The 20,065-nt window shown below is 36.9% G+C and overlaps 2 protein-coding genes across 2 annotated transcripts; one reads left to right on the forward strand and one right to left on the reverse strand.

Moving 5' to 3' along the window:
• The first annotated feature begins 956 nt into the window (after positions 1-956).
• On the forward strand, positions 957-11,110 carry LOC306852430 (SH3 domain-binding protein 1-like). Its single transcript, XM_079389232.1, has 18 exons — positions 957-1,184; positions 3,525-3,567; positions 3,712-3,816; positions 4,404-4,480; positions 4,574-4,685; positions 4,769-4,845; positions 4,991-5,078; positions 5,832-5,900; positions 5,980-6,070; positions 6,181-6,317; positions 6,430-6,541; positions 6,968-7,049; positions 7,153-7,233; positions 7,531-7,644; positions 7,735-7,832; positions 8,998-9,127; positions 9,235-9,503; positions 9,579-11,110. The coding sequence occupies exons 1-18, from the start codon at positions 1,138-1,140 to the stop codon at positions 9,863-9,865; spliced, it is 2,019 nt and encodes a 672-aa protein (XP_079245358.1). The 5' UTR covers positions 957-1,137; the 3' UTR covers positions 9,866-11,110.
• Positions 10,425-19,793, reverse strand: LOC306852431 (cdc42 effector protein 1-like). The gene is made up of 4 exons (XM_079389233.1): positions 19,604-19,793; positions 16,783-17,213; positions 14,974-15,904; positions 10,425-13,466 (listed from the first exon to the last, which is right to left on the reverse strand). Exons 3-4 carry the CDS (start codon positions 15,425-15,427, stop codon positions 12,856-12,858), a joined length of 1,065 nt encoding a protein of 354 aa, XP_079245359.1. The 5' UTR covers positions 15,428-15,904; positions 16,783-17,213; positions 19,604-19,793; the 3' UTR covers positions 10,425-12,855.
• Between the last annotated feature and the right edge of the window lie 272 nt (positions 19,794-20,065).

Here is a 20,065-nt window from a genome sequence, read left to right on the forward strand (position 1 = left end):
TTTGCATATTCTTACAGGTCATTTAATAAAAAATGCTTATTGCTTCGGTGTAGCATAAGTTACCTCATATCCTGAAGCCGAACAGCGAAGGTCACGTGTTCCTGTAGTCTTTCTTAACTCTGACGTGAAAGCACCTGCAGTTACACGAAAAGATGTTTTCCATTTTTCAATATTGTGTATAATAACTGAGCAATAGTTGATTATACTAAAGTGAATCAATAGTTTTTTTTTTTTTCATGTAAATATCAGAGATCAGTCCGCGGTATTTAAATATTTAAAAAATACGTTTATTATACAATGTTTACGACTCACAAAACGCCCAATGCGGATTAATCTAGTCATTAACTATAGTTTGCATGAGCCCAGTATGCCATGAATTATTCATAAGAAACGATATTGTATTTTTCTGTTGCAGCGGGCCCCCTGTAGGAGGCTCCATTTCCCCCATCTCATGTTTACTTGGGGAAAATTCCACTGGTTTCAGTTCATTGTCTGAACCACAGTGTTTCCCAAGGTGATAATTTGTGATGACACTCCACCATAAATTGTATATTAAAAAAAAAAAAACATTTCCCTTTTCACCTATCTTTCACATCCTGCTTTTTGCACAAGTGCATTTTTAATGGTTGTAATGTGATGGACACTTGATTGCCAAAGGTAAGGTAATGAAAGGAACATTTATTAATGCCACAAAGTTAACTATGGTGAAGCAACTATACCCAGTTTACGATTAATACAGATGCATATAGAAGTAAATATCTCTATTTTTAATTATCTTTCTACTCCATCCACCTCACTCATGCAGTTGTATATATACAGTATATAGTGCAAATGAAGGCTGTGTGCAGTGCAAATCTGCTTCAGTGCTATCTGTGGCCAGAGAGGATTGCATGACTTTCACAGCATGATATGAAAATGTCTTTCCTCTTATGCATTTGGTAACTTCCTCTTTCTTCGAGTCGGTGAGGTGGTTGCACAAATGTGAAACAGTCTAGTTGAGACTGTTGCTGACACAAGTCTGAATGACATGCCTGTTTACTGACTTCACAGAGCAATATTGTTTATCAAATGAAACTAATATACTCTTGACCCGCATGTACGAAACAAGGACTTGACGGAGACAGATTCTTCACAATCATGCTAAAGCAGTTTAACATCTTAAAACAGTTTGGAAATGGGGGGAAGTAAGTACTTTCATTTGTTGCTTTCAGACTATGTTTGTGGTGTTTTATGTGACTGTGTTACTGGAATGACACTACATGTGACCAAGTGACTGTTTTATGCAGTAGACTTGCTTATCTTTTGTAACAAAACAAAATGTTAATATTATTGATAGCTGTTTTATTTCTTCTAATATGAGCCATTTGTAGTGTAAGGTAGTTTGAAATTTAGAAGGTGGTTTGTTTCATCGTCTGTTGTGGTGAAAACATTAAACATAACAGTACTATTGTTCATTAACTGATATGTCTATAACTTTAGAACTTATTTTCTACGTTGACCGGCTTTCAGGTCAAGCTTTATTCAAGCCCGAAAATAAAATGTCATGCCAACAATGTGTACCATTATTAGATTTTAGGTTTCATTGATATTTCCGCTCTTTGTGCTTAGCTTAAAATATAATTTGACATATTTCCCATATATTTATTATTATGTAGAGTCTAACTAACAACAGTGATTAGGTGATTGTCTTGAAAGAGGTAATGATAAAAGGTGTCAATTTTTAGTTTGCGAGGGTGGAGTTCGCATCTTGCAAAGAACAAGATGCTAGTCTTGCAGCCTGCACTGATGTGACGGTAACAGGATATTAATAAACTTCTTAACCCCGGACTCAAAGCAGAGACAATACCAAGCTGATAAAATTGTTTGTGTGACCTTTGAAGCTGAAAACGTATACCACGTACTGCATGTGCTTGTTTTGGTCCTATATAGAACAGCCTATACAATAAAGCCAGCGATAAAATGCCAAGTATTCTGTAATTGATATACTGAATGTAGTGTTCAAAAGTTGGGGGTCAATACAATAATTTGATTATTTTAAAGAAATAATTCTTTTATTCAGCGAGGGTGACAGTAAATTTATAATGTTACAAAAGATTTCTACGCTGTAAAAAAGACGATTAACGTCATATTCTTTTCACAGACTAATAAGACTTAAAAACACAGAGATAACAAGAATATCTGATGCAATTGAAGTGTAACCTGGTCAGCGACACAAAAATGGCTCTCATGTTTTTTGTGTTCTTGGATGCTGTTGCAAATGTAGGAAATGACATAGTTCATCTATCTCTGTGATGAAATTTCAAGATAGAAATTGTGTTCTGTGTATCTACTCATATTATGCATGCAGATTGTGGTTAAAAGCTAGAGTAAAATGGTTTGCGCTTCAGTTTACAGTCCACTTCCCCTCTACCCACTTTGGCCTGTTTTCTACAGCAGCCTTGGCTCTCTAATTTTAGTTTTAGCTGCTTTGGGTCACAGCAGTTGGCAACTTTTGCTAGAAAAACCTATTGAATTTCTTATGATTTAAGATTTTACATTTGCATTTATTCATTTAGCAGACATCGGTCAGAAAAGTGCAAGGTAGAACAAGGAGGAAATAAGGAAAAGTGAAAGCATAGAGGATGCAGTCCTTAATCAGGACGAGTTTTTTTTTTTTTACTGTTTTGATACAAGCTAGCTGGTTTAAAATGAGCTACTGATACTTCCACTGACCCTCATTTAAAATTCTTTATTTGATTACATAAACACTCTCTTTATGAGTCGAATATATTTATACAACAGTCAGTTCTGGCCCTTGAATTTGATCACCAAGCAGCGCTTCAAGAGTATGGATACACAGTCCAACAAAACTGGGATTTTTCACTGTTTGCATCACTGTCAGTCTGTGATTAGAAGTAGCTGGTTTAAAGTGTCTCTCTTTGTAATTAGTCATTAGTTCAGTGGATTTGATTTTATACTCTGATTCATTCAGAAACACTGGCTGCATCAAAAAACTCACATAATACTTTGACCATTAAAAAAGTAAATAAATATACTCTGTATATGAATGTGTGTAGTAGGAGTGAAATCCCAATATAGCACAATTATCATCATGTAACCTATCAATGTCAGCATCACTGCCATTCACTAATACTCTCCCGTGGCCTTATGGGATAGTAGTGTCGATTGTGTGCATACTTCTGGAAGCAGCTGGCTGTCTGTGTACTTCTTGCCTACTGTTTTATGAATATTGTGAATTTGGACATTCTACACTAAATAGTAGAGAAGTATTCATATTCAGATGCAGCCATGCACTTTATGAGTCATTTGTTCAAAAACACAGATTATTTGAGGAACAAAACGGTCATCACAAGTGAGTCATTGAATCAATCACTGAACCAAATCAAACCAATTTACTCAGTAAACAAGCAATATTACATTTCCAGTTGTGCTGTTGGTCAAAATATCAACATAGCTGCAGCATCTTAGAGCTTGCCATCTGTATTGTGTAAGTAATGTTCAAGGTAATTGTTTCTTTACTGTAGATCACAGGATGCAACTGATCTTCTCTCAGAGGATCTTGTTTTGGTGAGGCATTTCCACCACTATTGCACTTTAACTAATATATCTGCATGTGGCACAGTTTTTGAGATGCCTACATACACACAAGCTGTGCTAATAGAATATGGATACAAGGCCATGTAAATGAATGCTCTGTCTGGTTGCTTTAAGGTTGAACAGCGTGTGGAGCCAGCAAAGAAAGCTGCCCAGGTCATCTACAAGAAGTTGGTAGGCTGCCTGCAGAGTCAGCAGGGACTGGACTCAGAGAGACGGATGGTAAGCTGACCCCCTATTCAATCATGTGGTTTGTAAGTGTGTTGGACGAGATTTTGAAGCAGATTAAACAGTTGCTGTATGTGAAAAATGAGTAACGTTCAAAAAAGTCAAATGAAATGGTCATATGATGAAATGCTGTGGCTGTGAAGATCATCTACATGGACCACCATCACACTAAATGGAGGTGGGATTTCTTCCAATAGTTTGTCTTGGCCTACCATTTTGTTAAGAAACCTAATCCCAAATTGTTGATGGAGAGAAAACGTTTTGGATATGCTTTGAATGTGTGGCAGCTGCTCATAAGTGGCCCATACAGGCCTTCATTTTCAAGAACATTTATTCTTTTTTTTTTTTTCTTTGTAAAACGAGATTTAGTGTGGAAAATCTGCTCAGGTTGCTCAGTTTTGCCCTTTTTTGTCTTCCTTGTCTTGTGCCATGAATTTACACAGTTATTTTACATTGCCCTTTAGCTGTGATACCCATGTAAACTAATGTAATTAGATAGCTCTAAAGCAGAACTGTCAAAAATCATGCCATGCAATACTTCTTGGTTTCCTCGCTCACATTCATTCTTTGATTATATATAGAAAAAGTTACCCCTCATGATGCTGTCTGTCAGTATGGCTGAGAGCTTTAAGGATTTTGATGGAGATTCCTCCATAAGGTGAATATTTTAATGTTTTAACATTGTGTGAATAAACAATATAGCAGAGTTGCCTTGGAAATACATCCTTTACACACCTGAACTTTCCTGCAGAAAAGTTCTGGAAATGTGCTGCTTTATGCAAAATTTCCTGGCACGGACTCTGGCTGACTTTGAGATGAAGTTGGAAAAAGAAGTTCTTGTGCCTCTGAATAAGCTCAGTGAGGTAGTTTTTTTCTTAGTACCAAACCATATGAACTGAAACAGGCAGTATTCATGGCCCATTCATGACCAATGTTATCCATGCAGGAGGACCTGCCAGAGATCTTGAAAAACAAGAAACAGTTTGCTAAACTTACAACAGACTGGAATAATGCTCGTGTCAGGTGATTCTTTCTTTTTTTTTTCAACATTATGACCAAAATATGCTTCAACTTCTCCTTCAACGTAAATCACACCTTCATATCTTTACGATCCTCTTTTATGAAGATTGTGTCATGAACATTTATGCAATCTGAGTCTCACTTTTAGATCTCAGGCCAGCACAGGCCCACAGGCCAAGCAAGACGGACTACGAGAGGATGTAGAGGAGGCATGGAAAAGACTGGAGTCTATAAAGGTTATGCTTGGATAAAGTCGGTTTCTTCACTAGTCACAGATTTATGATACTATTGTGGCCAATTTAATATCTAGTTCAGTCATAAAACTCTAGATGGCACAATCACATCATTTACTACATGGTACCTGTTTCTGCACCTAATTAACCTGTTTGTTCAAAATTTTAAATAGTCTGGTTCAGTGTTTGCTGAGTTCTTCTAAAGAGTTCATTTGAACCCTCCACCTCCCCCAGCTCCACCTGTCTAGACCTGCTATGAGATTTATGTATGCCTATTCATACAGCAGCAGTAGCAGCATTTCTTATATGTTCACAGTAGCATGTTTGTGTATCTACTGGCAGTAGCAAGTCCATTCTTGAACAAAAACATTAGCATTGATATATAACGTGCTAAAACTATTCCGAGAGCTGTCATGGTTGAACTATATTTTGTCATTCTATTTTCTGTAACCTAATACTGCTAGCTGATCTCAAACCAGAACCACAAAAGAGGATCTCTTCAGATTGTTCTAACCTAGGGTGCTTTTACAAGTTATGATAAAATAACATTTAGCTACTAACTGAAACTTAACAGCTTGTTCAAATCTAAAATCTCTGCTATTTATATTGTACTATGTATTGAGGAAAAAGTCTGTAAACATATTTGTGGGTTGCAGAGTCAACATGAAATGTGTGGTTTAATGTGAAGAGATCTCAGTATTTTCAAGAAATGCACTGCAGGGAAATCAATAAAACAAGGCATTTTATTTTTCTCAGGATCAGTACTCAGCAGACCTCTATCATTTTGCCACTAAAGAGGATGAGTACGCCAAGTACTTCATCCGTGTGAGTACCTATGTCCTAACTCAGTAATGCCCTTTTTCACTAGATACCATGTCAGAATTTTTTTTTGCCCTTCTGACAGCTTCTAGAGCTACAAGCTGAACATCACAAGGCCTCATATGAATTCCTGGAGAAAAACATAACCGAGCTCAAAGAGAGTCACAGCCACACAGGTGAGCAGAGGAAAAGGGTGATTAGCAGTGATTAAAACATCTAAACATTCACATATTACACAAACAGCAGCATTAGCGCGTCTTTGAAATGTACGTTTGTCTGTTTGAAGAGCCCCAAATGAGTTCATCAGAGAACAAGGTTTTTGGAGAGCCCCTGCTGTCACACCTTGAGAGCTGTGGAAGAAAGATTGCTGTCCCTATTGAGGAGTGTGTCAGCATGCTGCTACATACAGGACTCAGGGAAGAGGTGAGCACTCACACACAGATAATTGCACGCCCAGTATAATCAGTATAGTGCTTCACTTCTCCACTCTCATCTTAACGGTCTTTCACTATCTAACTTTACAACTTTCATATAGGGTTTGTTCAGGCTAGCAGCTGCTGCATCTGTTGTAAAAAAACTGAAAAGCTGTCTGGATTCAGGGACTGTTGACCATAATGAGTTCAGCTATGACCCACATGCTGTGGCAGGTGAGCCATAACGTTTTTTGTGTGTTTTATGTGACGGTAACTTTGTTTGTATAAGTTTAGTATTAGCTTATGCCTTAGCTGACAATAATGGGAAAAGTGCTTTGTGTTACTTTGTGGTTTCGATATGTGGATGAGATGACAAACTGCAGCGTACAACCCCCCCCCCCCCCCCCCAGATGTGTTGCTAAGACCTCATTGTCTATTACAGGAACATTTCAGCCATCATTTATTCATATAGTTTCAAATTTGTATGATTTTCTTCCGTGGAACACAAAAGAAGAACTTCAGCAGAATGTCCAAGCTGCTCTTTTTATATTCTAATAGTAAATAGGGACTGTCTAAAAATGATTAAATGCAGCTTAAACATCTGTGTGCTATATTGGTATACGAATAATTCATGTTGTTTTGTTTGTACTGTCTTTGCAGGGGCTCTTAAGTGTTACTTGAGAGAGTTGCCTGAACCGCTCATGACATTTGAGCTATACAATGACTGGTTCAAAGCTGCAGCGTAAGTCTGTACATACAGCTTGTTTATTTCTGTATGGATGTTCTTTAAGCACCATTTGAAATAATTCAAATTGTCTTTAATTTTAATTTTTTTTTTTTTTTAGAGAAAAAGAAGCAGATGAAAAATTAAAGCAGTTGCGGGCAGTGTTGCAAAAACTTCCCACAGAAAACTATAACAACCTCAGGTATGTTTTATTTCCACCTCAAATTATTAATGCTCATTTTCACACCTCATATTCACTCTGTGTCTATCTTTGACTTCTTTTGGTTTCACAGATACTATTTAAACTAAACTGAGCTAGACAATGACATCTCTGAATTCAATAATGAAATGCCTTTAACTGAAAAATGAGTGTTTAATCTTATCATTATACATTACTGACACTATCCTCCAATTTGATACTGTTAAGTGCTTTGACACAATCTGTATTGTTAAAAGCGCTATATAAATAAAGGTGACTTGACTTCTCTCTCTCCATCAGATACCTTGTCCAGTTCCTGTCACACTTGTCAGAGCAGCAAGCAGCGAACAAGATGACACCCAGTAATATTGCCATAGTGCTTGGGCCTAATCTACTGTGGCCTCGCTGCGAGGGGTCAGTATAGCACACATGACCACAAATCTAGACTAAATTATGCATTTAAAATGTAATCTCCAAGAATTTCACTGTACCTTTTTTTTTCAGAGAGACGTCATTGCTGAACATGGCATCTGCCTCTTCGGTGCAAGTTGTGACTGTCATTGAACCACTTATTCAGTATTCCAAGAGCCTCTTCCCTGAAGGTACAGGAACATTACATAAGTAATGGTTCACTGTTGTTTTTAATGAGGTAAAACAGCAATAAATGACCTTATTACATACAGAATTTTATTTATGTTCATCCTTTAATGCAGGGGTTCTCAAACTTTTTTGTCAGCCAAACCTCTTAGACATATTAGAAGATACTTACTTGAAGTACCCCCTGATATTTTAAGTCAATATAATTTAACGACAAGTTTGCATGTTTGCAATTCTCTGATGTCTGGTTACATGGCATGCAAACAGATCAAATTTGAACTTTTTAGTAAGTATTTTATTTTGAGCTGGTCTTTAAAGTAGACACAAATCTCTCTTTAGTAGTGATAGAGTCTCAGTCCACATTACATTCACACTGCTGTTAATAACATTTTCTATTAATTAATATGGTTTTTACTCTAATTACAAATATGAAGATAAAAATATATGACCGGTATGTCTTTAACTTCAAATGTCTGAACCATCAAGCTTTAAACATTTCAAATCCTCAAGCTTTCATTTTGGCAGAATACTGCTGAAATGTTGGAAACGTTTGCTCACAAAAATGTTGGAGATTATACAAATGGGTTAAAAAGGTAAACATAGCACACATTGGCATTCCCAAAAAGCATGTTAAACTCACAGCACTTGCACAGATGGAGTTCACTGCATTTATTTTAGGGTCTCTTAACTAGTTGCTTATTAGCATGCATATTACTAGAATATTTGCCATTTATTAGTACTAATTAAGCACACATTAATGCCTTACTCTACATCCCTAATCCTACCCAATACCTAAATTTAACAACTACCTTACTAACTATTAATAAGCAGCAAATTAGGAATTTATTGAGGGAAAATGCGTAGTTAATAGTGAATTAGTGTTCCCTATTCTAAAGTTTTACCATTAAATCTTTAATTGGTCACTATATTGTGATTATTGTGCCACTCTATTCCTTTATTTTCATTGGATTTGATTAATTTTTGGCTTTTCATTATCTCATGAACCCCCTGTGGGGAAACCTTGCTTTATTCTATGTAATAAGGAAGTTTTATGTTTTTATTTTTGCTTCAATATTTATTAAGTATTAGGTAATAAAAAAATATTATAATACTGAAGTGCAAATAATTGCCTTTTGTGAAATTTCACAAACTTCCTTAATTTCTTTTTAGAGGCTGATTTTGAGGTCCCAGAACTGCCTGAAAGCCCGATCCCAAAAACATCTCAGAGACCTCTTTCTGACAGCATCTTACCTTCTCCCCCTTTCTCATCTGGTCGGCCATCCCTATCAAAAACTGACAGGTAGTCAACCACCTTTGTAGTTTTTAAGGTCAAGACTTTCTACTAAAATGAAAGTTAAACTTACAAAAGTCTTATTTTGTTTTGGCTCCTTGTGCTTCTTTTTTCAGCTCAGCATCATCTGAGGACCTCGGGGTGACAGTCGTTGTGAAATCTCAGGTGAATCGTGATGCTGTTATGTGGGACAACATCAATTCTAATCCAATTGCTCAACCGCCTACACAGAATCACATGCCTTCAGCACTTCCTCGTTACACTCCGGTACAAGACCACAGCCAATTGCAAGCTAAGAAGCAGAGCTCCAGCCAATCAGAGCCAACTCAGGAGCTGCCCTCCCAGTCCCAGGAGCCCACGCTGAAGATCACTGGTCCATATAAACGTATGTTGGTGATCATACATGCTTTTTGTGCTGTCTTACTGTGGTAGAAACTACATTTCCAATTGTTTTCTGCAGCAAGAAGGTCTTTTATCCAGCACAAGGCACCAAACCTTGCCAAAGGCCCTCCTGTGAGCCAGGCAGGCCCTTTCCCAGCAGCCCAGACGAGAATGTTCCCTCTTCCTCTGCCGAGAGTCTCTGAAATAAAACCACCTTCTTCACCCAAGCCTGAAACCACCCAAGCTCCATTGCCCACGTTGCCTGAAGGAGGACCACAAAAGAAACCCCAAGGCAGAAGACCTAAAGTTCCTCCTCCACAACCACCCCAAGCACTGAACAAGCAGCTCTCCTCTCCAGCTCAGTGAATCTTGGAAAGGAAAGTTGACTGGGAAAAAGCACTGGTTTGTTATTACATCTATCAGTTTATACTACTTATTCAAGTGCAGTATCTTTTGGTTAAAGTACCCCTATTATGGATTTTTGAAAATTACTTATCATGCAGTGTGTAACACAGCTGAATGAAAACATCCTGCAAAGTTTTAAATCAAAGTGCACCATGTATAAAGTTATTGTCTCTCAAAAGAAAGAGTCGACTCTGAATCATTGAAACGAGTCGTTTTTAAAACGAATCCCAAGCCATTTCATGTTGATGTCAACATGAAACATTAGCATATTGCCCGCCCACTTGTTGGTCTTTTCGCGTTGGTCAACCTGTTGCTGGGGACTCCCAAAACCAAAATACACTGTAAAAAAAAAATAATAACAAAATACAGTAAAAACAGTAATATAATAAACAGGATTACAATTTAAAATAACTTTTCCATTTTAATATATTTCCAAATATAATTTATTCCTGTGTTGACTTCTCAGCAGCCATTACTTTGGTCTTCAGTGTCACATGATAATACAGAAATCATTCAAATATTCTGATTTGGTGCTCAAGAAACATTTTTTATTATCAATTTTGAAAACAGTTGTGCTGTTTAATATTTTTGTGGATAATAAGCAGTGATACATTTGTTCCTTTGATGAATTAAAGTTAAAAAGAACGGCATTTGTTTTACATTTATAAATATCTTTACTGTCAGTTTTGATCCTGAATCCTGATATCAAAAGTATTAATTTCACAAAAGTGTATGTCTGCTCTAGAGATACGGGTTTAAGAACTGTTAAACACAAATACAACATAATATAATCTGACTTCCTTTGGTTTTAGTTGAGGGTGTACTGACTCGCTTCACGTTAGCTATTTATATATAAGCTTATTCTGAAGCATGACATTTGAAACGACATAATAACTTGTTAAAGCATTTTAAGGCTGATGTTGTTCATAGCTTCTTTTAATGAAAACTTTATTGCTGTCATTATTAGGTAACATACATTGCTATTTTGTACATTTCTTGTGCAAAGCCGCACATACGTACAGTATGTACATATTATATTGTGATTAAGGTAATGGAGAGGTCAACTCCTCTATCATAACAAACAAAATTCATATTAATATTTAATCATAATTTCATAATACGTTGATAAAAGCTGGTGGACATCATATAATATTACTGTGTTGATCTTAAGATATTTATCATGTAATAAAGGAAAGAAAAATGACAGTATGGTTGTTGTTTGTACTAATGTGAAAACATAAAGCACATCACAGAGACCAGTAGGTCTTCGTCTTGTTCGCTGGTTTCTCAGGAAATAATTAAACTGCAACACAATGTTCACAAAGGGAATATGAGCTATTAAAACTACATAAAGTGTTTTGTGTAGTAGATACAAGATAGCTAGAAGGTATATGTCTGTACTTCTACATGGTATCACTGTAGAGGTTTACTTGAAATCTAAATATTATAAACTAAAATATTGCATATTTTAATATTGTTACCATTGTGCTAGCTGTGTTTATTGTGCATTACAGAGCAACTGTCGGGGGTTTTATTTCCCTGAATCAAAGCTAATGTTTTAGGGATGAGACGGTAGGATCAAACATAGGAGAAAATTCAAGATGCCAATACTAGATTATGTTCTTGTCCAATATTTGCAAAATATAGATCCACTTATATGGCAGGTAATTCTGATGTTGTTTTTTTTTTGTTCTTATCTTTTTGTTTGTAATACTTTCTTTAAAAAACCATGAGCGTAGGGGTAAATAATAGTTCATTAGCTTTAATTTCCCCCATTGCAAAACTGACAAAAATATTTTTAAAGGAATAGTTCATCCAAAAATAATAATTCGGTCATCACTCTCATGTCACTATGAACTTGTATGACCCTCTATTGTGGGACTAAAATTGTAGGCATTTATCATTGGTGCACTTTTTAATAAAACTAATTTGAATGGGAACCTGGGCTGCAAACTCCAAAAATTTAATAAAAGTAATGTCGTTGACTTGTGGGTTGTGGGTAGTCTTCTGGAGCATACAATAGCTTTCTGTGAGGAACAGACCAGATTTCATTATTTACAATTTATTATTTAATTGTTATTCAAGGGACATTCCACCCATTAAGAAAAATCTTGATATCATTTACTCACACTCATGTCATTCTAACCCTTCCAAGCATTTCTGTCTTCTGCAGAACGAAGGTATTTTGAGGAAGATTGGAAACCAAACAACATTGAACTCCACTGACTTTCATTGTATGTTGTACTTTTAACATGACAAAAACAATTGAAACATTCTTCAAAATATCTTCTCGTGTTCTACAGAAGAAAGAAAGTCAGTTTTTAGATTGACATGAGGGTGAATGAATGATTCAGAATTTTCATTTTTGGGTGATATATCCCTTTAAATTATGAATTATTTTTGTTATTCATTGACATCTGTCCTAGTTGTCTGTGGCATGTTCATGGGAGAAGTAGAAATGTCATATTCCTGCAAAAAAATGGCTTTATCTTTTCAGTGTTATCTTTTTATCTTTTATGTTTATCCAGTACAGAAAACCAGTCTGGATGATTCGTTCAAAATTTGAACCAGAACCGATTTCGTGCTCGAGTGACTCAGTAATTCAGTTCACAGCCCAGAGGAACAGAATATCATAAGTCAATAATAACTTTTGGGAATTTTGGTCTGTTCCTCACTGTACACTAAAATGGTTTCAGAAAACTCTGGACTACATTTATGATACTTTCATGGTGCTTTTTTATTATTATGGAGCTTGATAGGCCCAGCCCTCATTCAATTACATAATAACGAAAAAAAGTGGCATTCTGTGCAACTCCTTTCACTATAGCACAAAGGAAAGAATCAGGTTTGGAACAACATGAGGCTGAGAAAATGATGAATAAATATTCGTTTTTGGCTGAACTATCCATTTAAAGGTGCTGTACGATTTGGACTTTAGGCATCTCATAGTGTTAGACTTTGATTTCTTCCTCTTCATCAGGATAGCTGTATGGTCCTCTCCTGTGAGAGTTGTTGGTGTTTGTATTCCTAAGTCCTCCACTCCCATAATGACGTGTCAGCACATCAGCAGCCCTCTGGAAACTCTCTGGCTCCATGCCGTGATCCTCAATGGAGAAGGAACACATCCGATCCCCCAGCATGGATTTATTGGGTGACTCACCATTTACAAAGTCCGAATGCTTCCACTCTCCTCCATACAACCGTGTTCTACCGTCATCGTCTTCTCTCAGGAGAGAGTCCACCAAGGACGTGGTTGTGTCCAAGTCCACCTCAGAGTTATCATCGGTGGACTGTGTTTTTTCACTGATGGGATCAGCCTTTTCACACACAGGGCTGTCAATCATAGCAAAGACTTCAGACATGAGGGAAGGGCCCAGATCAAGAGTGAAGGAGTTCATGGAGTCAGAAGGACTGATGGAGTCTGAACATGGGAAGGACGGGATACCCGTGTCCGTGAGCGAGCCTTTGTGAATTTCAGGCGGGCAGGCTGAGGGAGAACTACCCTGGCCTGGACGCTCAGTGCGAGACAGTCTCGGCAAGGTTACAAAGCCAGACTCCAAACCTGCAAAACAAAGAAAGAAGAACAGAATTGTTCTTGCTTGTGAGTTTGACCAACAGAGGGCAGTGAAAACCAGTACATTGCATTTAGCACTTCCTGGACTGCAGCATAAGCAGCAAAGAATTTCTGCCATATGGTTGGATGCCCTTATAGGGATAGTTAACCCAAAAAAGAAAATGTTGTCACCTTCATGTCTCAGTGTTTTGTCCATATAATGAAAGTCAATGGGGTCCAATTATGGATTATATGGACAAAACCAGCCGAAACTATCTTCAGAATATATTATTTTGTGTTACACCGAAGAAAGAAGGTTTAGAACAACACAAAGAATGTGAGTAAATGATGACAGAATTTTCATTTTAGGTGAACTGTCCTTTTAAGAGTTGTGATTCTGACCACATAGAGCTCTGTAACAGTGCACACTTGGCACAGAAAAGGTAGCGATTACAAATTACAGGAAAATTGTGGATACTGAAACTCTTCACATGATTGAAAACAGGGCTCTAAGACGGGATGTGCACTCACCACTGAAACATCTCATTCATAGCTCCCGGTCAGAACAACATTATAGCCTTCAGTCTTCAGTGAGTCATTCGGTCAGCTGAATTAAACACCTTAGCTTGCTTACTAAAACTTTCCATATATTGATAATTAAACTAATCAGACTGTTTGGGTTTGCGTTTGGTGTGTGTGTTTTTTTTTTGAGTGTGCAGGGGGTTTGTTTTTGAGAGCAGCCAGTGAGGCATGTTTGAGGTATTTGTATGGGTGAGGCAGATGCTGATCGCTGAACTGTAATGTCTGGGTCTAAGGAGTCTGGGATTGCCACAGGTGTTTAGATGGCTTATCAAACTATTTCTGTTTGATCTTCCTCATGATTCCCCGAAGGACGGAAAACTAGCAAACAAACATATTTAATTTAGACAAAACATGCTTGAGACACAGTTGCTACTTAGACTACTGGTAAAAAATGTTTTTGAAAGAAGTCTCTCATGCTCAACATGCTTGAACAAAAATACAATAGAAAAGTACAATTATGAAATATTATAACAATTTATAAATAACAAATTTCTATTTTAAATATTCTTTATTTTGTGATGACAAAGCTGAATTTTCGGCAGCAATTTACCGCTTTCTACAAAAGAATTTGCTTACGAAAACTGCACATCCACAACTTTATTTACATTAAAGTAGTGTGTACAGAACTGAATTATTAGTTAATGCAGTGATGCAAGTATCCTTTCAGATGCTGTTCTTTCGTCTAAGATGTGCTACCAAAAATAATGTGCGAAATGATGTTCATCATGGAAACATTCATGATTTTTCCAAGTTTTATAAGGATTTCATTCATTTTCATGACCTTTTGAAGCATAGATATCTCACACTGTAGTGACTGTAGTATCTTCCATCAGCCCTGCCTTCTGGAGTGACTTCTGTACATACACAGAACGCCCATAACTTCACTTCTACATTTGAATCTGAATCTGACAAAGGTGAACACTACCGGACTCACCATACAAGTATGTGGAGTTCTCTGGTGTTTTGGGTGGACTAGGGAAAAGCACTTTCACAGGACAGCCGTTGGATGAGTCCACATCCAGCCGGGGGAGGGAAATGGCATTCTTAATGATTGGAGAAATGGGTGGAGGTGGAGGCGAAAGGTCCTTGGAGCCGCCGCGGGGCCTGTCGGGGGTCTTGCGGACATGGCGAAGCGTGCGGGAGAAGAATCCCTCATTCTTCTCTGAAGTGGAGGAGGAGTCTCCATCAGCGGTATTTCCTGCTCCACCATGGTTGCTGAGGAACGAGGTGTCCCCAAACACGTCCCCTCCACGGCCCACATGCATGGTGTGGCGGAAGTCACCCAACGGAGGGCTGATCATGTCCGGGGTGAGGTCACCTTTAAATCGACGCTTTCCTGAGGAGTGGGAAACCAGGCCCTTCAGGCCAGCGAACTTGCCAAAGTTCATGGCTTCTCTGGGTACAAACTGCAAATTTCCAGAGTCAGAAAGAAAATATCCACAAAAATTGTTAAAAAAAATGGTGAGAACACCGTAAGAAATCGAACTATACACGTATCCCTTCAAGCTTTAAAATATCTCAGCAGAATAACAACCGCAGTTGAGCGGAAAGTTTCTTTTGCGCAGTTTCTCAAAAGGCAGACGCATTCAGCTATGTCCCATTTTGGCCATCGGTCTTTGTTCATATCCAGAAAGATTCTGCGAAGATAAATGTAAGCTGAAAATATGCATGACTCCAATTCTTGAAAACCACTGCTGCAAATGTGGTCAAAGATTCTGGGCTTCACAGTTGTTCTGGGTTTGTGCTTCTGAAAAAAAATCAGTTCAGAAATAAATTCAGCTCGGGCTGCAGATATCTTTGTGGTTTAGGACTGAAACCATGTGCTCCTTCTTTAGTAAGGTCCAGAGAGTCTGCTGCTACATGCCCTGGAAAATGCAAATATTAGTAAAATATCTGTAAACAATTCAGTTGCTAAAAAGAAAGTGATGCAATATAATATGAGACATAGGCACCGACATGCTACACTAATGATCAACTTTTGCTGTAAAAATGTAGATTTATTTTTTAAAATGGCATGTTCTGTAAAACTGGGTAAATTTGAGTAATACATTTTTTATGAGTCTTGTATTGAATTATTGAGTGTAGTTCCCTTTAAATGCCTAAATTCAGCTTTGACTCCTCAGTCATTCACTTGCACTGTACAGTATTTCGGTTGTTCACTTTAAGGGTATCCTGTTACCAAAGTATGTGCATTTACCACAGAATATTTCCGCAGCAGACTGTCAATGCAAAGAAGAGCTAAGGCTACATTTTACAATGACAGTAAGTTTGAAAAAAGTAGCTCTATTTTCTATTAAAATAAATTTTCTTTTTTTCCATTTAAAAAAATATTCAATTACTAGATAAAAATATTGGGTAAACTATTAATAACTAACAGTTAAGCTAATAACAAGTAGCATAATACAAATTAGCATAACAACACTTAGTCTGATTTTATTAGTAGTTTATTTGATCTTGGGTCAGCTCAGACTTTTAATTCATGCTTGACTGTAGATAAAGTCATGAGAATCATTTTAAAAGGAGTGAAGTCTCATGTCTCATTCCTTCAAACCACAACACACTTTGCCACAACACACTTGTTGCACATTTCACGCTAAATTACCAGTAAAGACTTACCATGTGTGTTAAGCACAATTTATTTAGCCAAACCCTTACCTGATTACTGGTAAATCATATGCATTCTGCTCAAAAAACACTAAAATATTTAATATTATACTGCTGAAAATGTACAGAAGCCACATACCTTAATCAGATTTGTGTAATCAATGTGATCGCATGCTTTCCCAATCCAAGTTCATTCAGTGACCCATGACCTGCACCCTGCTGAAGTGTAAGGCGGCAGGGAGGCTTGTTGCTTTATCCCTGCATGTATCTTCTCATGCTCCTCCACTCCCACTGGCCTCTGCTCCTGATCCTTTGTTTTTAAAGATACTCAAATCCAGCGGCCCACTCACCAGGAATCCCCCGGAGGAGATAAAGGGTCTTTAAAAGGCAATAAATTAAATGTAATAATCTGGGCAATAGTACAGTTTGAGAGAGGCTCCTTAAGGACTGGCCATGTCCAGGATAAGCCCCTAATCCCTCTTCTCTTCATTCACCCCGAATCCCCCTCTGCTGGTTTATTCCACTCAGGCATCCCAGTTTGAAGGGGTTCTTGTAAAATCAACAAAGGTCCTGTATGAGAGAGTGAAACAGGTGGATGTGTAACACAGATCACGATCAAAGCAGACCAAAAATCCAAAAGTCTAAGACCACTAGTGAAAATATGTTTCTAATTTAATACATATTGGCAATACAAATGATATTATCAGCATAACAATTTGAGTTACAGTTTTAAGTAAAAAAATTATATGAATATTTGTCCCCCTTTAGCTTAGTATTTCTGATATTTTGTACAGAGAAGTTCACAAATTTTTAATGACCTAGAAATAATGTATAGACTCTTATACTTATTATTATTTGTCATTTTTATGTTATTATTTGTCTTTGTTTTATGTAATATACAATATTAATATATTGAAATAATTTGAATAATTACGATTTTGTAATGTTATTGAAAGAAGTCTCTTATGCTCACCAAGGCTGCTTTTATGTGATCGAAAATACAGTAAAAACAGTAATATTGCTGCATATTGTTATTTTAATACTATATTACCATTTTTACAGTATTTTAAATAAAATAAATTCATCATTGCTAAGCATAAAGGAACTCCTTCAAAAACATAAAAACCTAATTATTCCAAAGTTTTGACTGATGGTGTATATTATTACATAACATTGTTATAAATATAAAATAATGTTAATATGTTTTGAAAGTATTCATATTTAGTATATTTAGTAAGCATTGGTCAAACATAGAATCACATGTGTTCATATCGGGATCTATGGTCCAAAATCTATTTTGGGAACACTGCCTATTATCTATTTTGTCCTCAAACATAACCATTCTTTCCAACATCTTCTGGGAAATCTGAATGGTTGGTAGCATATGTCGTGTAATGTGCTAAACATAACATAACCAACAAATACACTGCCATAACAGCAATAAACCAAAACACACTGTCTCGTAATTCTTGCAGCTGTTTTTAGTGTATGCAAACAATGCAATTATGTCTGTGCATTGTTTGAGAGGAGATGCGCACGTCAACTTGTAAACTGCAGTCTAATAGATCCCGTATGTCTGAATGCATTCCTGGGGGAAACTCTGTCTATTACAGACATCCAGTACAGTACCCACATCCAAGATTGGAAACATCTTTAGGGTTTTTCTCTTCTTTCCTCTGCGGGAATGTCAGCTTTCCTTCATGTGGGCAGAAAAGTTGATCTGTCTGATCTTAATAGCACTTGGTCTTTGTAGCTGTCCACTGCAGATTCATATGATGTCATTAAAATAAGTGATTAGAACATCGGTCACACTGACTGAACATTTGTTCTTTTAAACTGAAAAATGTAAAATATTGCTCTCATTCCCCTGAAACTACATCTTGATCAGCTATAGCTACACTACTGTATAACTTAACTAACTAGGTGAACAAACATTCAAGATAAGGCCTCATTTTTCCTTTTCACCTAATGACCTCCACTTTTTTCTCTCTCATCTCATGCGGTCTAAAGAAGACTGCCAAGGCGTTAAATCATGATTACAAATATACTCATTTCATCATCTGAACATCCTATTTTTACTCAAAGCACTCAGCATGTCCGACTGTCAGAGTGAGTCCTTTATGGAAAATACCACCAATGCAAACACAGTCTCAGTGGTTTTGTGTGAAAATATACAGCAGCTGGCTCTGTCTGCTTTACTCTTGTCTTATTTACACTTTTTAAAAAATCTTTGATTAGCAGTCTAATTGCAATCTACCGAACAACTCCCTAATCTAAACTAATCTAAAAAAGCACAGTGGCACAACGAATTCTAGTTAACGGGCGTCTAATACCCTGTAATGCAAAGTAAATTTTAATTTTCAGTTAAAAATTACATTGACAAATCAGAGTAACTAAATATATAGGACAAGGACAGATCAATGTTGCTGAACTATAAAATGTTGCTGTAGCAGTTTTCCCTTCAGTCCATTGATCTAGTCAATTGCGAACTTTGGGTTTCATTGCTTCATAGAAATGTCATCCTAGATTATTCTCTTTTTAAAGGTACAGTTTAACAAATAAAAGTAGATTTGCAAGAAAGTGCATGTTTTCCTGAACAGTTACCAAAGCCAAATCTTGATAAAGCTCATTAATTAGTATGTAAACCTTACATTCCAACATCTAATTAAATTAATTCATCATAAATAATAATCATAACGGCCATGAACAGTAAGTATGCAGTGGAGCCCGTTTACTAATTTTACAGCAGCACAGATTAGGTTTCCTCCGTCATGCACACAATAACACGACTAGTCTGTCTATATGCCATAGGGTAGCCTACTCGCTGACTAAATTAACATTAGTTACGCTGTTAATAGTACGCACTAAACAAAACGCGAATTTAGCATACTTAATATGGTATGATATAAAATAATCTGTCGTTAAAGTGACAATTGAGAAAAGCAGCAGCTACCACTCACCTCGTGGGTTGATGAATACAAGTTTATCATGCCCCAAAAAGCGATGAATGAGATTTATCTCCACATATGGTAAGATCCTGCAGTCCACCATAAAACTTTTCTCTTTTGAACTTTGCTCTTTGTCTTCAGTTCGTGAGGCAGCGGTCAGTGTGAAGCTGCTGGAAGCGTGTTTGGTCAGAGGAGAACCGGGGGGCGGGCATTTCCAACACTTCTGGACAAGTTCCATGTTCCCAATGTGTTCAGTGCCACGAGTCTGAGTAGTTTTCAGTTTTCCGACATTTAAACTTGCTTATCGCGTGTTAAGTGTTGAAATGTTACATATCTGACGTTTATTTATGTATGTTTTCTGTAGCAATTTGGGGCCATGCCATAAAACAGTAATAATACATTTAGTTCATACTAAGTATAGTTAAAATCTATATCACTCGAGACCTAGTGATATAAAATTATAGGCTAATTAAA

Source organism: Barbus barbus (genome assembly GCF_936440315.1).
Source record: "Barbus barbus genome assembly, chromosome: 32".
Classification (NCBI taxonomy): domain Eukaryota; kingdom Metazoa; phylum Chordata; class Actinopteri; order Cypriniformes; family Cyprinidae; genus Barbus; species Barbus barbus.